The sequence below is a fragment of the Molothrus ater genome, chromosome 2 (genome assembly GCF_012460135.2).
Source record: "Molothrus ater isolate BHLD 08-10-18 breed brown headed cowbird chromosome 2, BPBGC_Mater_1.1, whole genome shotgun sequence".
Lineage (NCBI taxonomy): Eukaryota > Metazoa > Chordata > Aves > Passeriformes > Icteridae > Molothrus > Molothrus ater.
In genome coordinates, this window is record NC_050479.2 from 95328675 (window position 1) to 95350015 (window position 21341).

Consider the following 21341-nt stretch of genomic DNA (forward strand, 5'->3'; position numbering starts at 1 on the left):
CACCTCAAACACAGCAGGGCTTGACACTCACACCTACCCTCGGTTAAACTGCCATACTTCTGCTCTGACAATGCCTTAGTCCTCTGGGCAAGAGACAGAGTCTGCACCTTCTGTGTTTCATGCTGCCCTTGGGGACAACTAATGAACAGAAGAGAGCATAAGACATTCAGCATCCAAAGAGCAAAGTCATAACTGTTTGCAATGGCATATATAAACAAAAGAAAGGCAGACTTGTTTCAAAAGCTTTTTGATTTGGATTTTTTGGGGGTTTTTTTTAATTGTGGTTGGTTTTGATTTGTTGGGGGGTTTTTTTGGTTTTTCTGAACCAAGGATTAGCTGTACAGAAAATAGCTTTATTTAATAATTTTTAAAATGTTTTCACTGACCTTGCTGGAAGAAAGAAGAAACTTCATGCATAAATATTTGCAGATGTGTATATACACTTCAGTCTTTCTTTCATGTTAGTCCACCTATTTCTAAAACAGTTTTTCCGAAAACTCTTAAAATCCATGGACTTTTGTCCTTTCTAATTAGAGTGTGTAGTTACAAGAAAAAATAACCAACTCTTCAGAAGTACAATCACACTTTATTCTTACCAGATCATACAGATCTGGCAGAACTAGCATTTGTTTATGTCTTTCCTGCCCCAAAAGAATAATCTGGAAGACTCTCTATTCCAGATTGACAGAGAGTATAAGACAAATCTAGAAAGAAATTATGTCAGAAATCTCCATTGAAGGAGCTCAGTACACTCAAAGTAAGTTTCTCTTGATTAATTTTTTAAGCCATAACAATTCTGAATTCCAAAGTGAAAGTCAGTTTAAGCTACAATAGTATCATACAGTCCCCCTTCTGAACATTTTAAGCAACTTCCACCTCTCCAAAACAATTATATCCATGAAAATAGACCTTTCCCAAGAAGAAAATTTTTATTTGACAAAACCAGCCCTTCATAGTAATTGCAGCAACATATACTGGCCATGAAAAATCTTTACCTCTTTACATACACACCCAATTTACCACATTATCAATAAATGCAGATTTAAGACACTCCAGTTATTTGTCATTACATTTGTGGCGAGAAGTCCTACTGTTTTTCCGAAAACAAAGCAAAATACATGTATACATGTTCGTTTTCAGAAGGGTTCAGAGCCTGAAGAGGCAGTTCAAAGAAGAACAGGCAACACAGAGATGCTGAGCAGGTTTATACCTCTTTTTCCTCTTCTCCCCTAGAGACCTGGCTCAGAGCACCAGCACTCCACAGCTGCCACCATCTAAGTGAGGAACAATTTTGTTACCAAGCAAAATATAGACTTGAACACTAAAACAGCACTTTCCTACAATGGCCCTCCCTTGGGCCTTTTAGCAGCATCTACAACAGAAGCCAACACCCCATGACCAGGGACATTTTAAGTATGTCATCCTTCTGCAGGTTCAAGAGTCATACCTATTATACAGGCAAAGCCACATGCATTTGCAAGTGGTCAGGACACACTCAAAATTGCCCTGCTGAACCCCTCATTCACCAGCAGAGACTACATAAAAGTGTGACAGAAATTAAACTTCTACAAACCTGCCAGGGGCAGCAGAAGCAGAGGATGGGGAGGCAAGGGCTGCCCCAGCACAGGCAGGCCTCTCAGCAGCAGGGCACAAACCTATCATGGCTGAGCCTAGCAGGCAGAGCAGGACTGGGATTGAAAACACATCCTACCAACAGCCCAGCAAGCATCAAGTCCAGGGAAGTCAAACACCAACTCGAGTCAGAGCACATAACTCCCTAAAATATCCCAGGTAGGAACTAATACCCTCAGGCTGAGCTTAAATAAGGTTCCAGGAGTGTGGGTGGAGGCACCAGGTGGGGCTGGTCAGGACAACTAAGGCTAATTAATGAACCCAGGAATCTGTCAAAAAGCAAAGGTCACAGTGTATTTTTGTGTTTTAAATTAGGCACTTTGATGTCTCATCACCAGAAATCATGGTTAAGTATTTTGCCACATCCTCTCTGAAAAGCAATCTAATAGTAAAATCCAATATGTACAGGCTACAGCAGCCAGCAAGCACACTGTGCCTGTGGAATTTGACTCTTCACTCCTTTTCTAGGAGCATTGTGCCAGCTACAGCCACAGAGATCACAGTGACATGAGGACACCAACTCCAGACCTGACCAGTAAAACAGCACTTTTTGCAACAGATTTTCTGTAAGAGCACCTCCATCCTCACAGTGTTTGGTACTCCTGGTGATGACATCCAGTGCAATGCACAAAGCCTACACTCTGTCCTGGTACAGGGCTGCATCTGACCTCCGTACAAGACTTGTCACAAAAGTAAAGGTGAGGTGAATTACATGGAAGTTTCCCTGATTTTTCCCAGAGCAACCTAGAACAACAGAAGACAGTTTTACCTCAATTTCACTGCAAATGTACAGCCTGGCAAACAGATTACTAAAACATTTTTAGGGACATCCTTCCCCACAACAGATTACTTGGACACATTGCTTCCTTCTCGGAGTCAAGTTATGTTTTGGGAGCAGCAATGATGTCTTCTTCAGAGCACAACTCACAGTATTAAGTATTACACAGAGTATTAAGACCACAGTGCTACTGGTTCTTCCTCTGCTGGTGATACACATACAAACATTTCAAGGATATGGAATTTTTACATGAAAGACTACACCAAAAGGCCCCAGCAAGACAAGAACTCATTTTGTCAGTTCTGTATATATGGACAGTAAGAGGAACTCCTACCCCAGAGGTCTTCCACTACAGAGGTTGAGAGGAAGGTAAAATGTCCAGTTTTCAAATAAGAAACTGAGATGTTGGATGCAACACTGCCACTTAGACAATTAAAAAGATGCTCAGGCGCCTGACCTATGAGGCTTAGTAACTTATACAAAGTCCTGCAGAAAGTCTATGAAAACTATAGGTGTTCAGTCCATAAAATTCACATGATGCCCTAGTTCTATTAATTCTTCATTTAAAAAATGAGCTATCCATTAAAATCACTCAATTTATGTTTTGACAACTTCTCAAAATGAGACACTGCCAAACAACAAAGCAAGCATTAGCATCTCAGTGGTAAGGACTGTTATTTATTGTTGCTGTGGACCTACCAGACTATGACTCACAACAGCTACAACCATTAGGTAGAAACAGTGTATCTGTAGCAGTGAGTTAAATGCAGAAGGTTTATTTTTAACTTGTATAACCAATATACATGGCTGAAATATATGGTTAAATATTAGCAGTTAAATGGTTAAATATTAGCAGTTGTTAAAAAGCTTATTTTAAGAACAAACAGAAACACAGAGCCTAAATGAGCTATGTAGAGGATCTGCCCGAGGATGAGAACCCAGAACCAGCTTCACAACAAAGCTACACCCGAGAGCTGAACCAAGCACCCAGTGTGGACAAACAGCAGCAGCAGCTAAGCTTAAACTGACAGGGCCACCCACTGGTGTCTGTCTTGATGAGCACTCAGGACTGGCTCACAGGAAACATCTGGGCTCACACTGGAGAATTCAGGCAAGGGGTGTTTATCACTCTCTGGTTTTCTGCCTATCAGGGAGCATAGGGACATTCCCTTAAGACTCCAGAGTCATGGAAGAGGGCACCTGAAGCCACATGTTAAGCCTTTCTCTTGGCCTGAGTGAGGTGTTGCCAGAGCAGCCCATCTCCCAAAGAGACATAGTGAAGCACAGGAGAGAGAAGTGACTTTTTGGGATGAGGACACACGGGCTGCTGAGCACACCCACCACAGAGCAGCAGGCACCAGCCTTCCATTTGGGCTCACAAAGGGATGTGTCTGGGGAGCTGTGGGCTCTGAGAGAAAACCTGCTCCACACCTCCTTCGGCATAGCCAGATGCACTTCCTTGCCTTCTTGGGACACCCATGTCCCAGAGCCAGGAAAATAAACCATGAGGGAAAAGCCTGAGACAAAAGGCACCTGCCTCAGGCTGGCAGAAAAGCTAAGGAGAAGCCCTAGTCCAGGGGCCACTGGAGCCCCTGGGAAAAATTTAAGGGCAGGCTCTCAGGACAGGGACACCAAGGCCCAGTGGCAGCTGCAGACCTCAGGGCAGGACCTGTGGCATCAGAGGCAACCAGGTTGTCCTGACATCTTAGGTTTTTTACCTTATAGCTCTTCTGCTTTCATTAACCACTTTCCCCTGCTATGACAGCATATGTCACAGCACATATCCCAGTCAAGATGGCCACAACCCACAGAGTATCACCATACGATACCAGAAAGCTTTAAGCATCCCCATACAGAGTAACACCATACTCCATCAGAAGGCTTCAAGCATCTACCCTTCTTGTTCTTTAGCCCAACCTTTCATACCCTTCATCTTACATTCATTACACCTGTGTGCCCTCTGTTCCCCTCTTTGGTGATGGGTCAGTGCACATGGGTACTCCATGCCTTGTTGCTTTCAGTGCTGGTCACCTGCTTTTCACAGCTGTAGCCCATTAGGGGTGTCGCTCGGCTGCAGCCCCACTCCCAATCACCACAAACTGTGTACCTAGAGTCCACTTCTTTTTTATATGCTTAAATGAGGTGTCACAAAAACCACCCTGCATCCTCACGTTTAATAGGTGAGTGCAGTGCTAAAGTGCAAAAACTGAAAATAAAGGATTCCTTCCTCTAATAATATGGAGATTTGCATAGAGGTGTGTTCCCAAGCCCTGGCACCTTGGCTGTCCTGGGGAAAGGCCTGAGAGGTACCAGCCATATACCCAGCATTGCTTCTGGCAGGACAAAAACCTACCATGTAGGCTTTGTGATCAAATCAGGTTAAAAGTTACAAACTATCTTTAATAACAGGTAGCATATCTACCCTGGAGACCTTTAAAAAGCTATTCCAGTCTTGTAGTATATTTCTTTTCCACAAAGTCAGGAAGTGATTTTACCAAACATATATAAAAACTGTGGAGAAGGCTCTTTGCTCTCTTTTCATGCTGCCATTTCAGTTACTTCTTACAACAACCAGGGAAATACTCATTCAGAAATTACCCTTGTATGGGTTTTAATGTCAAGCAGAAATCTGCTGAGAAACAAGTGTACTAAAGCCAAACCAAATCCATAGTAATGATGTACTAAGCAAAATCAAATCCATAGTAATTATTTATTAGGAGAGGAACAGTTTTATACACAGTTTAAGGGAATCCGCCTCCCACAGGAGAACACTGCAGCCAGCATCCCAGCCTGTTACTTTGCTGTGGGGAAGTCCATTGTGCTGAGAAAGGAGAGCTGTGAAGATAGAACAGCAGTTTTTCTTGTGAACAGTTAGCGAAAACTTTCTCCAGTGCTTCTGCTGCTTAGAAGTAATCTGTCCAAACCAGGGAGCAGTTCCCAAATCATTCACCAGAGTTTCAAAATTATAGATCAGAATCCCGGATCTCAAGCTGGAAGGAACCCAAAAAGATTGAGTCCTACTCCCTGTTCCTTGCAAGACCCCCCAACACGAAACCTGAGATCAGTATACTGCCTGCTATTCTGAAGCCCAAGGCTTTGGGCTACAAATACCAGCTTGTACTGAGATGGGGGCATGGGTAGTGAGCAAACCAAGGGTATTTTTATCTTTCTGTGCCATTTTTCAGGGTCGTGATAAATCAGATTTTTTGCAATGACAAAGATTTAGCTCAGTTTTGAGATCTCAGAACTTTTTGCCTCCTGTGACATGAGTCATGGCTGCTTTTACAGTGAAAAGGAAGAAAAAACACTTTGACTGTTCATTTTGATCATTTTTTAATTCTTTCAATCCTATGGGACTGTCAGGAAAGCTAATTAGATGTTCCCCTACATTGTTTGTTTGTGAAATAAAAATGCAGTTTGAGTAACACTCGTGTATTACTGTAATGCAGTAATATGGAATAAGAAATTATCCAATTCATTAACCATGAAAGAAGCATTTCAAGTCCTGGAACACAGAGAAGTCACCACTTGCCTGTTTTTTAGCATCTTTATGTAGACTCTGTGTGTGATGTGTCCATGGGGAGCTGAACAGCCAGAAGAGGGTAGCATAAGTTAGTTAATAAACCTCATCTGTAAAGCAGAGTTATTTTTGAGAGAAACACCTACTTACATTTCTTGCCACAAGGTAGAGAAACATAACATTGACAAACTCATCACAAAGCTTTTGTCAGAACTTGAGAAGGCAGATTTGCAGTCAGAACTGACAAGGATAAGACTGAGACCAGGATGCAGAGCTTTTTGCACTCTATTGACTCTTGTTTGACCAATGCCACTATTAATAAAAATGCACACCCAAAGCAACTGTATTACTTTGATCTTAGGGGATTGCAGCACAAGTCAGCAAAGCTAACAGTGTTATTGAGTACATTCTGGCACATGAACTTGCCTGCAGATGATCTGAAAAGCCGGATGGGGAAGGCATGAAAATGCATAACACTGTGAGCAACTTAAGGGGGGGGTTCCGGGCCAGGTAATAGAATATCAAATTCACCCAGAATGTCCATTCAGAATATAAATGAAATAGAATATATAACGTAAGTTATATATTATATACTGAGTTCACCAGGCAGATGTGTATCAAAAGGCCCCTCTTGCTGCTGCCTCTAATGTCTACCCAAAATAGAATGCTGCTCCCAGAGTCTGCATGCAGTAACTGAGTATTAACAAAGGGAATGTTGCTGTATCTAGTAGAAGCAGAGACCACAGTTCACAGGAGCTTTAGAGAATCTTCTTCTATGCTGGGGATGGTGCCCTACCAATGCACATGACTCTAAACAGACCAGAATTGCTGCTGGGCATTACATTATACAGGAACATATCTCCATGAGTTAGCTTGCAGATTTCTTTCATTTTTCTTTATAGAGACCAAACAGCAAAACTCTTCTCTGAGAATTTGATAAGGCTTGCCTCAGGACATACATGAAAGGACAAGGAAGACTGGGGGATGACTCTTGTTGTTTGCATCACAGTAGTGGTTAGAAATCCCAGACAGGATCAGGACTCCACTGTGCTAAATGTTGTACACTCATGCAGGATGGGAAAAGCAGTAGCCTGAAAAAGGAAGCTGAAGCAGACAAAGTGAAAAGGGAAACAGGTGTGAAGACATGAAATACCATGTCCAGGAGCTTACACCCAGTAACTGGACAAGGAATAGAAAATTCCTCTTCTGTCAACTTACTTCTGGCACACCTGCTTTAAATAGCTCAGAGGTTGTTAGGTGAGAAAGACTGTAGGTGTGTATACACCTTGGAAAGGCACTGAGGAGATACTACATCATGTATTCATAGTTTATTTGTACTGTATAGATAAAGCAAAGTGGAAATGTAAGCTGAACATTTTTTCTATAATTCTTTTCCCTCCATTCTTTCAAATATAGCACATATTTGAAACACTGGAGCTTTCCATTACCAAGACTGTAACATCAGACTCTAAATGGTAAACTAGCTACCCTTCACCCTGCTGCTACAATGTGGCCACTTCAGCAGTTTGAGTGTGCCCACTGTCCCCATGGCATACACACAGCAAACAGCAACTGGAGAAGGGAAGGGGACGAGAATGCTATATGCAGGTGGCATTAGGATGTCAGACTAATTTCATCCCCTGAGGGGTTTAGTTTCAGGTATTGTGAAAACCTCTATGTAAAAGATTCAGAAAGCCTTTAAAACAGTGCTGTCCCTTCAAATGACCAGTTGCAAACTTGCTCACAATTTTCCCTGGACTTGGCTGTTAGTTACAGAGGGAACTTCTAAAATGACATGCGGGTATCCAGCTGCCATGTCTGCTTCACTCAGTCTCATGTCTCTGATCATTTTTAACGTGATATAGAAGCAAAGCTAACTAAAAAGGTTCTTTCTGGACATTATCCTGAATGATGCATAAAATTGCAGTAACAAGCTAATTCGTATAATATTTCCTGCCTTTGCATTTTGGCTTAGCTGGCACACAAAAGGTACATTATAGGAAGTGATGAAGTCCTTTTCCTGCATGCATTTCTGCATCGCACTCCTAAGGGAACATTTGCCATTTGTGTCAGTCTTGGTTGGCTGAGCTTCCCTCAGGAGCTGCCTGTCCATTGAAAGGAGTGTGAGGATGTCCACGCAGAGTCAGTTAGTCTGGTGAGAGTGCCTTCCCCTTGTGCTTCCATGCTGCCAGACACCATACCCTGCAGAGGGATTTGGACTGATGATGCAGCAGGTAAGGGGATATTACCCCTTAAAAACACACTTGGAGGGTTGCTGTTCACCTCGCTTCCTGGGTTGGCAGCATTTACAGCACTGTTGCTCACTGTCCACAGGCAAGGGTAGTGGCTGGGAAAAAAAAGCAGCACAGATTGAATGACTTATTTCAAAGCATTTAGCCTGCATAAGCCTTGGCACAGTAGAGTCAATTTCACCATCTGTTCAAAAGCAGCTGTTCAAATCAGGTTACCAAACTAGATCAGCCTTGAAGATCTTAAGCGAAAAATCACCAGTAGCCATCACCTGGTGACCCTGGAGGGAGGCATGGAGAGCAATGTACAAGTATATGTGAGATTTCAAAGTGTAAGGATTTTTTATGGGCTTCTGAGACTTCTTCCCATCTTAGGAGCTGAGTCAGAAGAGTTTCTAGAGAGGGAGGTCACAAAGTCTCAGGACACTGCCCAGCTACTAGGGTATAAACACTGAGAAGAAAATCTACTCAATCAGATAACAGTGCATTTGAAATTGCAGCTGATTTTCCTGACACCTAAGTTAGAGAAGAAATTATTGCATTCTTTTAGGGAAAATAAGGAAAAAGATTTGATAATTAATTGATTCTCTAGGTCTAAATTCCGTTTACTCCTAGAATAGGATCCTCATTTCATGTAGGATAATAGTGAGAAATATAGGAAGAAAAATATTTTGGTTTTAAAATGCTCACAGATTGTAGAGTCCAGAATTCTTTGTAGGTATTCCAAGATCCCGGTTTTCAGCAATGCTGGGGAAAAATGAAGCTCCCATAGAGCAGAAGATGATTAGCTTGTCAGAAAGATTTGCCCAGGAATCTTGAATTGGGAACTTAGGACACATTTCAAATCCTGGACACTGATTAAAGTTTGGAACAAAGGGCAAATCACCAGGACAGTCCTACCAGCCTCAGTGCCCCTCATAGCAGCAGTTTTCCTGTAACCTTACCTGGGTCCAGGGCTGGCACCTCCCTTTGTATGTGGCACTGAGAGCAAATTAGTGTGTGGAGAGGATGGCAAAGTCCAGCTGTCGTGTCCTGAGAATACCTGAAGATTATTGCTGGAGCTGTCCAATAAATTAACTTTGGGGAGGGAAAAAAAGCAACAAACAAATCCTCAGTGACAGACAATGTCTTAAGACAGCAAAACATGGGCAGGCTTAAGGCAGCAATCTGATCATGAGGTGCCCAACCACAGGTAATAGGACAGAAATCCCAACCACAGGTAAAAAGGCAAAATTCCCGTGTTTGTTTAGAGAGTAGCAAGGTGCCATGGCAATCCCAGGTGTGATACATGAGAAGGTACAGCATGACAGACATAGGATTTGCATTTCTGCAAGTCTGACTAATATTTTTTTCATAATTTACATATATCAGACAATGTTTTGATACAGATTTCCTTATAATTTGAGCTAAAATACTTAATAAAATTTTATAAATACTGCCCCATTCCTGGAAATTTTCAAGGCCAGGTTGAATGGAGCTTTGGGCAACCTGGTCTAGTGGAAGGTGCCCCTACCCATGGCAGGGAGGTTGGAACAGGATGATTTTTAGAATCCCTTTCAAGCCAAATCCTTCCATGAGAAATACTTCCACTAAACAGGAATTCTTGCTAAATTATAATTAGCAAGCAGATTACTTTATCCCTTCTCTGCTTTCTGACCCACTTCTTCTAATCAAAGTACAATCAATTTCTGGATTTGCACCCAGATCCAGAAAGGGAAAGGGACTCAAAGGATGTTCTGACAATACCAAAATGCCTTTGCCTCAATTCAGCTCCTACCTGAGAGCTGCTTTGACTTGAGAACTCAACTGTGTCATGGCAGGGCATCAAAAGAAGACCTGCAACGCTCTTTTTGTATAACTGGAAGCTGTAGTGAAAGCAAGACCATACACTCTGGTTTATCACTAAGAGTGCACCAAGTTCCTGGTCCCTCTTGTTTTGCTGCCTTGGTCACCCTGGGTGCCTGAAGGGTTCTGTGCAGAGAATCACCACGCCCTTTACTAGCCTGAGCTTAGCCTTGCTCCAGGGTTTGTGCTAACCTAAGGCACAGGGCAGGCAGGCAGAGGCAACAAAGCAGTGCTCCAGGAATACCTGAAGGGGAGTGATTCCTCTGCATGTAGGAGGGTGGATATGGAGCAGCCCGATGGCCTCGCAGGGCTGAGTATCTTTCGCAGCTGTGGGGAGCCTGTGGAGCGGGCAGAGGCAAAGCTCCACTGTACTGGTAATTAGAGCTTCCCGAGGCACACATTGGATCTGGGTTGGAAATCAACCAGCCACCCACTTTGAGGGAAAAGAGAGAACAAAACTGCTGCATTCAAGTGCTACAGTACAATTCAGAAATAACCAGCCTTCTTGCAGAATTAGCTGTGCCTAAGAAATACCAAGCAGATGCTAAGATACTGTTTTGTGAAACAACTGACAAAAAAATAGCAACCCTCCACTCCCCTCCCAACCCACCAACACTGAAAACAAGTCCTGAAGGCAACCAGAAAATGTCACAAACATTAAAGAACAAACGAAAGAAAAACTATCAGTAAAGCAAATGCAACTTCTGCCTCCCCTCATTTTTTACCTGTTTACCCATGAAAGATAAATTTATAGGCGATAAAAACATTCACAAATACAAAAACAAAGGGGTAAGAAAATCCTAAAAATGTCATATATCATCTTGATTCTAGATTCCTTTTAATATTGAAAAACTGGAATTTATGGAAAATCATCCCTCTGCAGGACCTCTCACGTTATTTCCTATGGTGAGGTCTCTTCAATCTTATTTTTTTTTTAAAGGGTCCCTCTCTATGAACATAATTCAGGACTCAGTAAGTGACCAGCAAGAACCAGTTAAGCAAGGCCCAGGTTCCCAGCACCCATCATATCTCACAAAACTTGCAGTTGACATAAATAAAAACCTTACAGTGAGAATATGTCATATGTTGACCTTCAGAGACTGTCTCTGGAACATCCTTAGAATGGTTTCTGAAAAGCAAAATTCTTAGTGGTAAGTGTTCTCATTGAAAAATTACAAAAGTTATAACCAGAACTATTCATTAAAAATTGGAGAAGTGAGTGAAAAAGAGGGAAATCCCTCTCCTTTAACCTTGCTAGGCAGCAGTAGACCTTCCTACATTCTGCCATAAAGGAAGCTGGAGCTATTGTTTAGTGACATAAGCAAAAATGTTCCTAATTTTTTGCCATATTTGGGAGCTGAACATGGAATTCTAAATCTGCCTGTGAGCACCATTCCTGCTTGCAGGCAAGCTGAAGGCAGCATTCCCCCTTCCCCAGCTGGAAACCCTGATACTGAGACACAGCAACTTCTTGAGTGGTGAGAGGAATGAAAGGAAATACAGATTCTCCTGCAGGCACATGGGACACTTCACATGTCAGAGATAAAGCAGGTCCAAACAAAATTAATTAGAAATTATGGGATGGAATGCATCATTTGGATGCCACTGTGCATTAACATGGGTGATGCAAGGAAAATTTTGCAAGATAAACTACAATTAATTTCTGATGGAAGCATCTCTGACGTCTTAACTTTAATAAACCTATCATAAATTATCACACAGGCTTAATAACAGCAGTGTAGTTACATTACAGTTACACTGTAATTTCACTTCAACTATGCTTTTGGACACTTGGAGTTAACATTTTTTCTCCCTGACCTATCAAATTACAAGATTCACTGAAGTGCAAGTACACTGTAGTGGACATATGTAGGGTATAACACTACTAGGGAAGCTCACACCATCTCATTTCAGGCTTTCTATGTAGACAGACATAAGTGCCAGGATCCCCAAGAGCACATTCACCCATTTCAGCATCTATTGTAATAATAACATAGTCTCCTGGATAATACCATTGGAGGGACTCTGGATTTAGCAGAAACAAGATTCAGTTATGTAATTTATCTTTCGTGTGGTGATGTCATGGTTTTAACCATATCAGCAGCAAAAAGCTACTGGATCAAAAAAACAAAAGATGAACTTACCTTTCCTTTGCATCCAGGAAGGCTTTGGCAAAGGGATTATACTTGATTTTGAGAGCTGTTATCTTGAATTTACAGAAAACAAGGCATGTTAGTGAGGGCAATTTGAAATAGAAACTTGACAAAACATCCTCCAGAGTAATCTGAGGGGAACTGTCTGGGTTAGCCTAAAATATATCCCCACACTTGATGTTTCCCAGGCTGGGTAGGAGACAGCTTTTCTATGCACTGATCAGTGCCACAGGCAAAACACCAGCTGGGGCAGCCTGGCATGACGTTGTCTGGTAAATGTGATGGAATGGTGGACTCTTTCAAGAGGGTTTAAACACTGAATTCCTATCAAAATCTGCAGCAACATTAGCTAAGGGATGTGGCACAGGAGTTAGCAATTCTTACAGTCCAAAGCATCCCTCAAGGGCAGAAATTTTCTCATGCAGTATTGTGTTGTTCTGCAGTTGTACACATTATAGGGACATGGAGAGAGGGTTATCATTATGACTATCAGTTATTGCTGGAGAAAGATATTTTAGGGCTGTTTGGCTTTTATTTCCAGTAAAGGATTGAGATGCCAAGAGAGATAGACCAGTCTGGAATAGCTGTGGCAGGATATTAAGCTAAACCTGGCTTATTACTGAAGCCAGACACTAGATTAGTCAACTGCAGAGAAAAGACAGAGTATTAGAGTAGATGGAGTATTACACTGCATGGGACTGGTGGGGAAACAAGAAAAAGGCATGCTGGTCTTGTAGTTAATTAGCTCCTAACAGATCTCCTCAGTGGTGCACAGTGTGGCACCGCCTACCTCTTCATTCTGGTAGGCAGTCACCGCTATGAACTGTGTCTCAGGGAAGGAGCAGTTCATCACCATCCGGTGGGGGCCTCCTACACGAACTATGTGCACCTGGGGCTCGTATTTGTGCAGGGAGTTCAACATTATCTGCAGGAAACAAAACAGAGAGACAGCCCCCAGTGTCACTCTGGCACCTCACAGCCAACATCTGGCTCTGTGACAGAGCAGCTGTTGCTGCTGAACCTCCCCAGCCAGCAACTCCTAAAGCAGAAGGGCAGGTGCCTCCCTCCCCTGCAATAACTACAGGCCAAACAGAATGAGATTTCACTGGACTGGATTTAAGGCTTTGGATGCAGCAGCAGCAGCAGTGAGTATTTTTGTTAGCAGCTATGGCCCTCAAACCACTGGGCTCCCGCTGCACTAGAGGCTGCTGAAACAGCTCAGGGGCACTCACGATCCTGCTTCTGCTGTCTGGAAGACCAGAATCACCATCACAGAAAAGGTGCCAGGAGGAAGCTGAGGCAGTCACCCAGTCTTCTCTCTGGGCAAGATGAAGTGTATCCAAACAGGCCTTGGCAGATCATCTAACCTGGCACTAAAAGGTGTGAATAGCATTGATTCCAGGAAGTCTATTAGGTCCTTTAATTGGGTCTAGTGCAAGAACAAGATTATCTTTTAAAATTTGTACTTTGCAAAGTGATGTATACATACATACATATATATATATATATATATATATATATATATATATATATACATAAAAGAAAGAACACAGCTATTAGCATAAAGAACTGACAGTCACCAATTACTTTCTAAACCATCAGAGAAGGGGCAGCTGAAGCACAGAGTGGGGACATGGTTTACTTTAACACTGTGGTCATGATTTCAAAAGAAAGCAAAGGAAGCTTCAGTCATTTATTGTTTAGTAACTTTTGTTTGGGTTCTGTTTCTCATATGGTTTTCCTCTCCTGCTTTCTATTATTTTGCTCTCCTTCATATATATACAGAGTGTTCCCCTGTTTTTTTTCTCCAGGGACTCTTTGACGCTTCAAGTTTCCTGTAGCTTTTTTCCCCCCATGCATATTTTTCTGAGGCTTTTGACTTTTCTGAAATCCTGGACACACAACAAGCATTTGCAAATTCAGATCCTGTTCTATGCTCTACAGTAATTCTTGTGTGCTGGTTCCATTTATGACTAAGGAAAAGTCAGATCATCTTCCTGTTCTCCAATCAGTAAAACCCGAGATAATTTCCTACCTCATTAGAGCACTAAGCTTACAGAGGTACCTCATAAACCTAATGGAAATAATAGATTGAGAGCATATAACATTTACATGAAAGAGGTTGATTCTGGGCTGACAAGTATCATCCACTGTAGGAGTTTTGTACCAAACAAACAAGTGAACAAAAGGTCTTATGCAACATTTTGCCTTTAGATGCATCATCAAAAATAAAATATGAAACAAAACTAATTTTCCTGTTTGCATTTTTAAGCAGTTCAAAGAGAAATTCACTTATTTCTGGTACATGTGGTTTCTTTCCAAAGGCCAAAGCTGATTCAATAGAATATTGATAATTATCATGATGCAGAAGCAGACACAGTAATTATTTCATTTAGGAGCAGCCTTTTATTCTGCCATCTGACTCCTGCCAACATTCCACTTACACCAAACAACATTGGGGAGCACAACAAAAACCTAATACCCATGGCCATTTTTCTCCCCTTTCTCTGAAGTCCTATGTAAAAATCCACAGCACACGAGACCAACTCTGAAAAGACCCCTGACGATTAAGTAAACCACAGCACTCTGTCTCTCTTAACGTCAAGAAGTCCATTAGAATCTGAAAGTGCCAATTAAGGCCTGTTTATCCCTGTTTACATTTGGCCTCCAGAGAATAATTGGCATCTGTGGGTGAAGAGACCTGTAAGGGCTTCTATAATTACATAAATGGACCCTTGATATTTCTTGATTGGTAGGTGCTTGCAATTGAAGCCAAGAGGTGGTGTGGAAACATCAGGCCATACCTGCCCACTCCCATTGAGCTTGTTGGTAAGTTTGACTTTGCTGAAGGAAATGGCAGCTTTCATCCAATGGGCCCCAAAGTTCGGAGAGTCTGGGTGGATGTAGACACAGCTGTGGTTCGGTGGCTCTGGTTTCCCAGCTGGCACCCATTCTCCATTGACATACTTCCAGCGGTGGCCATCAGTCGGAGCAAAGTCCAGCAGGAAGGAATACATGGCATTTGGATCCAAGCCTGACACACTGATCTTCAAAACAGGGAACATCCGCCTGGCCAGGGAAACAAAAAAGGGTGACACCGCTGGAAACTGCTGTTGAAAGACTCTCCTCAGTATGTTTGTTTCCAGATGCTCACTGACTAGCTCAGTATAAAAAAATCCATCCTCCCTTCCTTCAATCCACCCTTGCCATCAGACCTTGCACTTGGCAGTTTCTCCAGTAATTTGGTCCCATACTTCCATATTCCCTGACCTCAGCAGCTTGACCATGTCCTATTGCTTTTAGTTTCATCTTACACACAAGCTCTTAACTTCTACCCAACCTTCCATTATCTCATGTGTTTAAAACTGAAATCCTGCCTTTGTTTAGTTTTGGGAAAATGCTCCTTTTGTGCCCAAAGGTCCAATGCCACCTTTTCTCAATCCCCTTTTATTATTATTTCTTTATTTTGTAAAGGAGATTTGCAGGAGCTCACAGCTTGACTTTCAGTGGTTTTCTGTCTGTCCCAGTGCTTGTGATCGATGTCACACAGCTCTGAATTGGCACCTGAAAGTCTGCAGCAATAGAGCTAGTAGGGCTCCAACACTTGGAGGAACTGGGAATAAAGTGTGGACATCAGAACAGGTCTGTCCTAGCAAAGGTATCCTATTTATTAAGCTTCTTAGCTTGTCAAAGAATACATGTAATTGCTATTACATATCACCCCCTACATTCCTCTTCCATGAGTAACCGGCCTCCCTGCCCCAGACATCTCCAGACTGACCTCACCTGGCAACTGCCATTTCTGCATGCCACATTTTTATGGACCATAAATTCCAATGAAAGCCAATGAATCTCTAGGTTCCTTTTCTCTATGGGTATAGAGAGAGTATACCAAGCAACCAGAGGAATGGCCTGAGGTCCATAGCTAGGGGGCTAAGGTAAGGTAGCTCTCAAGGCTTAGGTAGCCATATAAGACATCCAAAATACATAAGAAGGGAGCTGAAACTCCAGGCTGTCTTAAAGGACACTGGAAGTCGCTGCCCCTGCAGTCATACTGTCTAGTGACACACAAATGCAAATTGCTAACAACCATGGCATCCCACTCACCTTTCTGGATACCTTGATATAGTTTTTGCTGCATACATTCAGCACCTTCTGCTGACAGGAAAAGACCGAATTTGAGATTTTTCATCTAATATTAATACTTGCTGATACCATGTCAGTGCAGTATTGAAGAAGATATCATAGAATGGTTTGGGTTGAAAGGGACCTTAAAGATCATCTTGTCCCAGTCCCTGGATTGGTGTCCCCAACACCTTCCAGTAGACCAGGTTGCTCTGAGCCTCATTCAATCTGGCCTTGAGCCACCTCCAGGGATGAGGCATCCACAGCTTCTTGGGGCAGCCTTTTCCAGTGCCTCACCACCCCTTCTATCACTGCATGTCCTTATAAAAAGTCCCTCTCCAGCTCTCTTGCAGCCCCCTTTAGGTACTGGGAGGCTGCTATAAGGTCTCTCTCCTCTCCAGGCTGAACAACCTCAGCTACCTAAGCTTTTCCTCACATGAAGTTTGTGCAGGCCCTGCTCTCAAGCCTGTCCAGATCCCTCTGGATGACATCCCTTCCCTCCACATGTCAACCAGAACACACAGCTAGGTGTTGCTGGCAAGCTTGCTAAGGGTGTGCCCCTGTCCCCAACAAAGGTAATGAAAAGCTTTAGTGCCAGTACTGACCCCTGAGGAACAGCACTCCTCACTGGTCTCCAAGGTACTGTGAACCATGACCTTCCTAATTAAATAGAAGCTTAGTTGAGGATTTACACACTACATGTGTCTTTCTGACCAGGATGTACCAGCTATCAAACTGGAATGTGATAAAAAGTATGGATGCATTTCTCCTTCCAACACTTAGATCTCCCCCAGTGTTCAAAGGAACATATTTAGATACATAGCTGAAATTGAATTAGTGGAGAAAATTAATCCACATGAAAATTTAATTTCACTAGATTATGCCGAGCAGTTTGTGTTACATGCAGATTGTTAATTCCTCTGCCCACAATGCAGGCAGGCTGCTCTGCCTTTTTATTTGAGAGGCTCAAGTTTATCCCCAAAGGACCTATAGACCAATCCAGAAGAGAATACTGTTACCATCCATTTTAACCTCTTGTAGCACTAAGATTAGAGCACTTCCCTGTGTTAACCAGCTTCACTACCAGTAGTTCCCTGCCTCACTTGGACCAGCATGTTTTGACTGTACAGACTCTAACAATGGAAAACTTACCATCTAACATGTTCTGATGATTAAGTGGCTTTACTGTTAAAATCTGTCTTTTAGCATGGCAAATTGTGATTTCTCCAAATTTGTTTCAGTCAGATTGTTTCAATGATCAGGTAGGTGCACACGTGACCTCCGTTTCTGCAATAGCTAAGCACTTCAGCTTCTTCTATTTATTTAGAGCAAATGTGCTGCAATTACTCCACAGTACAGACCTTGAGTGGGAAGATGTTTGATATCAAACTTGGATGCGCAGTAACCAGTAAAGTTGCTTTAACATTCAAACCTGGAAAGGGCTTCTTTTCCTTCTTTTCCCCCACTCATGGCTGTCTGCACTGATCCCCTATGGATTCTCCCCATACGCAGAGGGGAATAGTGGCAATCTACCTGTCTCCAGGCAATAACAAGGATTGCAAAGTCTCAGGATACTGCCTAGCTAGTATGGTATAAACACTGAGAGAGGAAACCTATTCAGTCAGATAACACTGCATTTGATATTGAAGTGTCAATTTAATACAATATGTCTGAGTAAAATAGGAGATGGTTTCCCACTGTATCAGCTCTACCCATTGAGATGCATTTTGTGATATAGCACATGTTTCAATTTTAATGATATCTATCCTGTTCAGAATATATCTATTTCCCCTAGGCATATTGCTAGGGCAGGTGATTATTATAATGAAGTATGATACAGCCACAGAGGCATATCTGTATATTAACACTGAAGTTGGTTCATCTAACTGTGACATTTTGGGACCCTCAGTACCAATTGGAGATGACTCAGAGCAGATAGAATTGTGCATGCTAGAATTTGACACTTGAGGATCCCTAGTCAATTAGACTTTCATTCTCTGGGACACTCCTGTATTGGGTTTCTGTTTAATTTCTGAGCTTTGCTGACAATGTGTCTGTCCACACCAACTGTTTTCATTTTCACAAACAAAAGTTCAGGCTGACTCTTCTCTTTCATTGTAGAACACAGTTTTCAAAAGCATTCATCTACCCTTCAGCAAGAATGGTTTAGTTGTACTCATTTAGCAGCAGCAGAATAAGATCAATATTTTTTCTACTGAGAATCTCTCTGGAGACAATCACTGAAGAATCCTGAACCTGAGAAAAACTCAGCAATCACAGGAAATTGTCTCAAGTTTGTCTCCTTTTGAATAGCATGGTTCAGAGTTCTTTGTTGCACGCCACAGTCTGTATTTCCTTTGTTTTAGTGTGATGCTGTGTTTTTGGATGAAAAATACTTTCAGAAATACAGAGATCCTTTTTCATAGTCTCTGCTACAGTAACTATGTTAAAAGGATTAATGCAAATGACAGCATGACATACTTTTGTAATTTTTAATTTCACTGTAGTTTGATCATAAAGAATTCTATTGCTGCTCTCACTGACATTTCTAGAGATGTCACTGGCTATAGGAAAAGTAGAATCAGGCTGATCAGGAGTGTGTAAGTTAAAATTAAAAAATCAGGCAGCTTACACAATGAAATAAAAAGTACCCAGGCGTATTCAGATAACAAAATATTCCCTTATCAACATGATAAAAATATTTTATCTACACACTCACCCTGACATTTTGGAAAGAACTAGTATCACCATGAAGTCACAATTTTCATTAGCTGCGAGGAAAGAAACTGAAAAAACCCTCTTGGTAATGTGTGACTCTTTGTACCAATTTAATTAATCAGAAACAAACCCATCCTACCTCATTTTTAGTCACTTACACTGTTAAGGAGACAGTTTAAGCTACTGTACACCAAGTGAAAGTCCACTTAGAAGTTATCTGTAGCCTAACAGCAGTTTTCAAAGCAATTTAAATGAAGTATAATCAGCTCCACAATATAAAAAGAATCTCAGCAGCAGATGTCTATCAGTAGGTTATTAGGAGGAATCAGAATGGCAATAGTGCTCTTACACCAAGAGCTGGTCCTTTGAGATGGTAACTTCTCTCTGCAGAATCACCTTGCTGAGTCAACAGACAAAATTTTTCATATTTACTGCTTTCACCTATGTCCCTCATCAAGCTACGGACAACAGTAATTTCATCCACAAATTCCGCTAAGTCAAAGTCTGGCAAAATTACACCACATGAGTAAATCTTTCTCTCCATCTCTTAATTTCTCTCTCCTAGGTGGATCTCCTGAGAGGTCTCATAAAACATGTGCATGTTGAAGGAACAGCTGGGGTGGGGGGCAGCAAAAGGCTGGCGAGGATAAATTAAATAAAAACCTTAGTACCACTGTGCAAATCTTATTCTGGTAGCTGGTTGTCTGTTATGGGCTGGACTCTGCTGTCAGCCCAGTTCAGAGCAGAACCTCTGTGGAGAGCTTTCTTCAAGCTAGTGCCTGATTCAGAATTAGCATCCTTCTCACAGATTTTTTACTCTTTTCCTGTGCCTTTCTGTGTTCCCAAATAGTAAGACATGTGATCCATTTATACCACAATGTTTTGTCCTTCTAAAACAGTGTATATTAAACAACATTCCACACTTGTTTCTAAGGGCACCAGCAACAACTGTGGGACCATGCAATTCAGACTGCACATACACATAGAGCACATAGGGCAGTTTTATTGCATCCACTCTGGTACAGACTGCTTATACAAGCTGTTAATACCCAAGGCCAGAGGGATGGGAACTGCAGCTGGGTCTAACAACACCAATCTGCTTCTGTGCAGTAATTTGAAGCCTACAGGTGAGGACTTGCTAATATAGACTGATGGTTATTAGTATTAAAAGTCATTACAAAGGTTTTGAGAGATATTCCCTTGCAAAAGTTTCCTTTTTGTGCAATCACAAGTTAACCTATATCTTTTTCCAGCATGCTTCATAGGAGGAATGGTTTGGCAGTGACCAAAAAGAAGCAGGTTCACCCCATCTTGTTCATACAGTGGTTTTAGCAGACTGCAAGCCTGCAGTCCCCTATAAACTCTGGTGTGCTCATTGCAGTTCTGTCGAGTCTGCACACACAGTTTATTATTGTAGAGCTTAACCTCCCTGGCTGTCACCTCCACTGAGCCCGCAGTGCTGAGCAGATCACTTACCTGCCATTCTTGGTCACGATCATCTCATTAGTGACTTCCCTGAATCTCTGCCATAGCGTCGCATCCTCCAAGACAACCTGGAGCTGTTTCTCCGTGGGGTCGCCTTTGTCTCTTCCAGCCCGGAGTTCACTCTCCACTACACTGAGGAGCCTGGAGACAGTGCAGTCACTGGTTTTTTTGCAGCCCAGGTCTGCCATGATGGCTTTACTGCCAGAAACTTCAGGTAGCTGCTGAAAAGACAAAAATAATAAGCTAAATATAAAAAGAAGTCAGTTCATTGGGTACCGTCTGACAAACGTGCTCTCCTCACTCTTTTGCCACTGCCTAGCTATTTCCCCTGGAAGTCCCAAGGGCAGTGACACCACTGTGTGGAGGTTTACGTACACGCTCTACACTAAAAAGAGGACTATCTCCTAATTACCTGTTAGACAGTCAGGTGGGTGGCTGGCTGATGACTCAATTGGCTGCCTTGAAAGAAGAGTCCTCCATCCAAATTAGCATGCTTTTATCTTTTTTCAACCTGAAGTGGGTCTAATTGTTCTGCTTGAGAACCAGGTTTCCATTAATGAAAATTGTTTCATTTCCAGACTGAGACAATGCATGGAAATTGCATTCACGCTGGTGCGGACTCTAACTGAAGGAGCTGGGAAGAGTCAAGATAGTTACACAGAGAAGGTTGTCTTAAAATATTTTCACCATGAATGTTGCATAAATGCAATAACCTCATTCCTCTACATTCCTAAATCAAAATATAATAGTAAGAGACCTTGCAGCACTGAGTTTTCAGTGCACAAGGAGAAGGCAGCATCCCTACCCTCAATTGCTGATGGATATTGTGTCCATCC

At 42.2% G+C, this 21341-nt stretch overlaps 1 protein-coding gene across 1 annotated transcript; it reads right to left on the reverse strand.

Moving 5' to 3' along the window:
- Nucleotides 1-7794: 7794 nt before the first annotated feature.
- TBX19 (T-box transcription factor 19) lies at nucleotides 7795-20999 on the reverse strand. The gene is made up of 9 exons (XM_036387368.1): nucleotides 20918-20999; nucleotides 20497-20726; nucleotides 14982-15246; nucleotides 12968-13102; nucleotides 12169-12230; nucleotides 11092-11153; nucleotides 10269-10457; nucleotides 9124-9256; nucleotides 7795-8277 (listed from the first exon to the last, which is right to left on the reverse strand). The coding sequence occupies exons 2-9, from the start codon at nucleotides 20691-20693 to the stop codon at nucleotides 8025-8027; spliced, it is 1296 nt and encodes a 431-aa protein (XP_036243261.1). The 5' UTR covers nucleotides 20694-20726; nucleotides 20918-20999; the 3' UTR covers nucleotides 7795-8024.
- Nucleotides 21000-21341: the final 342 nt, after the last annotated feature.

Bases quoted from the DNA above. Each gene is read 5' to 3' on its own strand.
- TBX19 (XM_036387368.1), bottom strand. From the start codon at position 20,693: ATGGCAGACCTGGGCTGCAAAAAAACCAGTGACTGCACTGTCTCCAGG. The intron at 10,458-11,091 runs GTAAGGTTTTTA...TTTCCCTCAAAG, and splicing joins ACATATGACATATTCTCACT to TGGGTGGCTGGTTGATTTCC. The intron at 8,278-9,123 runs GTAAGGTTACAG...TTTTTTTCCCAG, and splicing joins GGTGCCAGCCCTGGACCCAG to CCACTACCCTTGCCTGTGGA.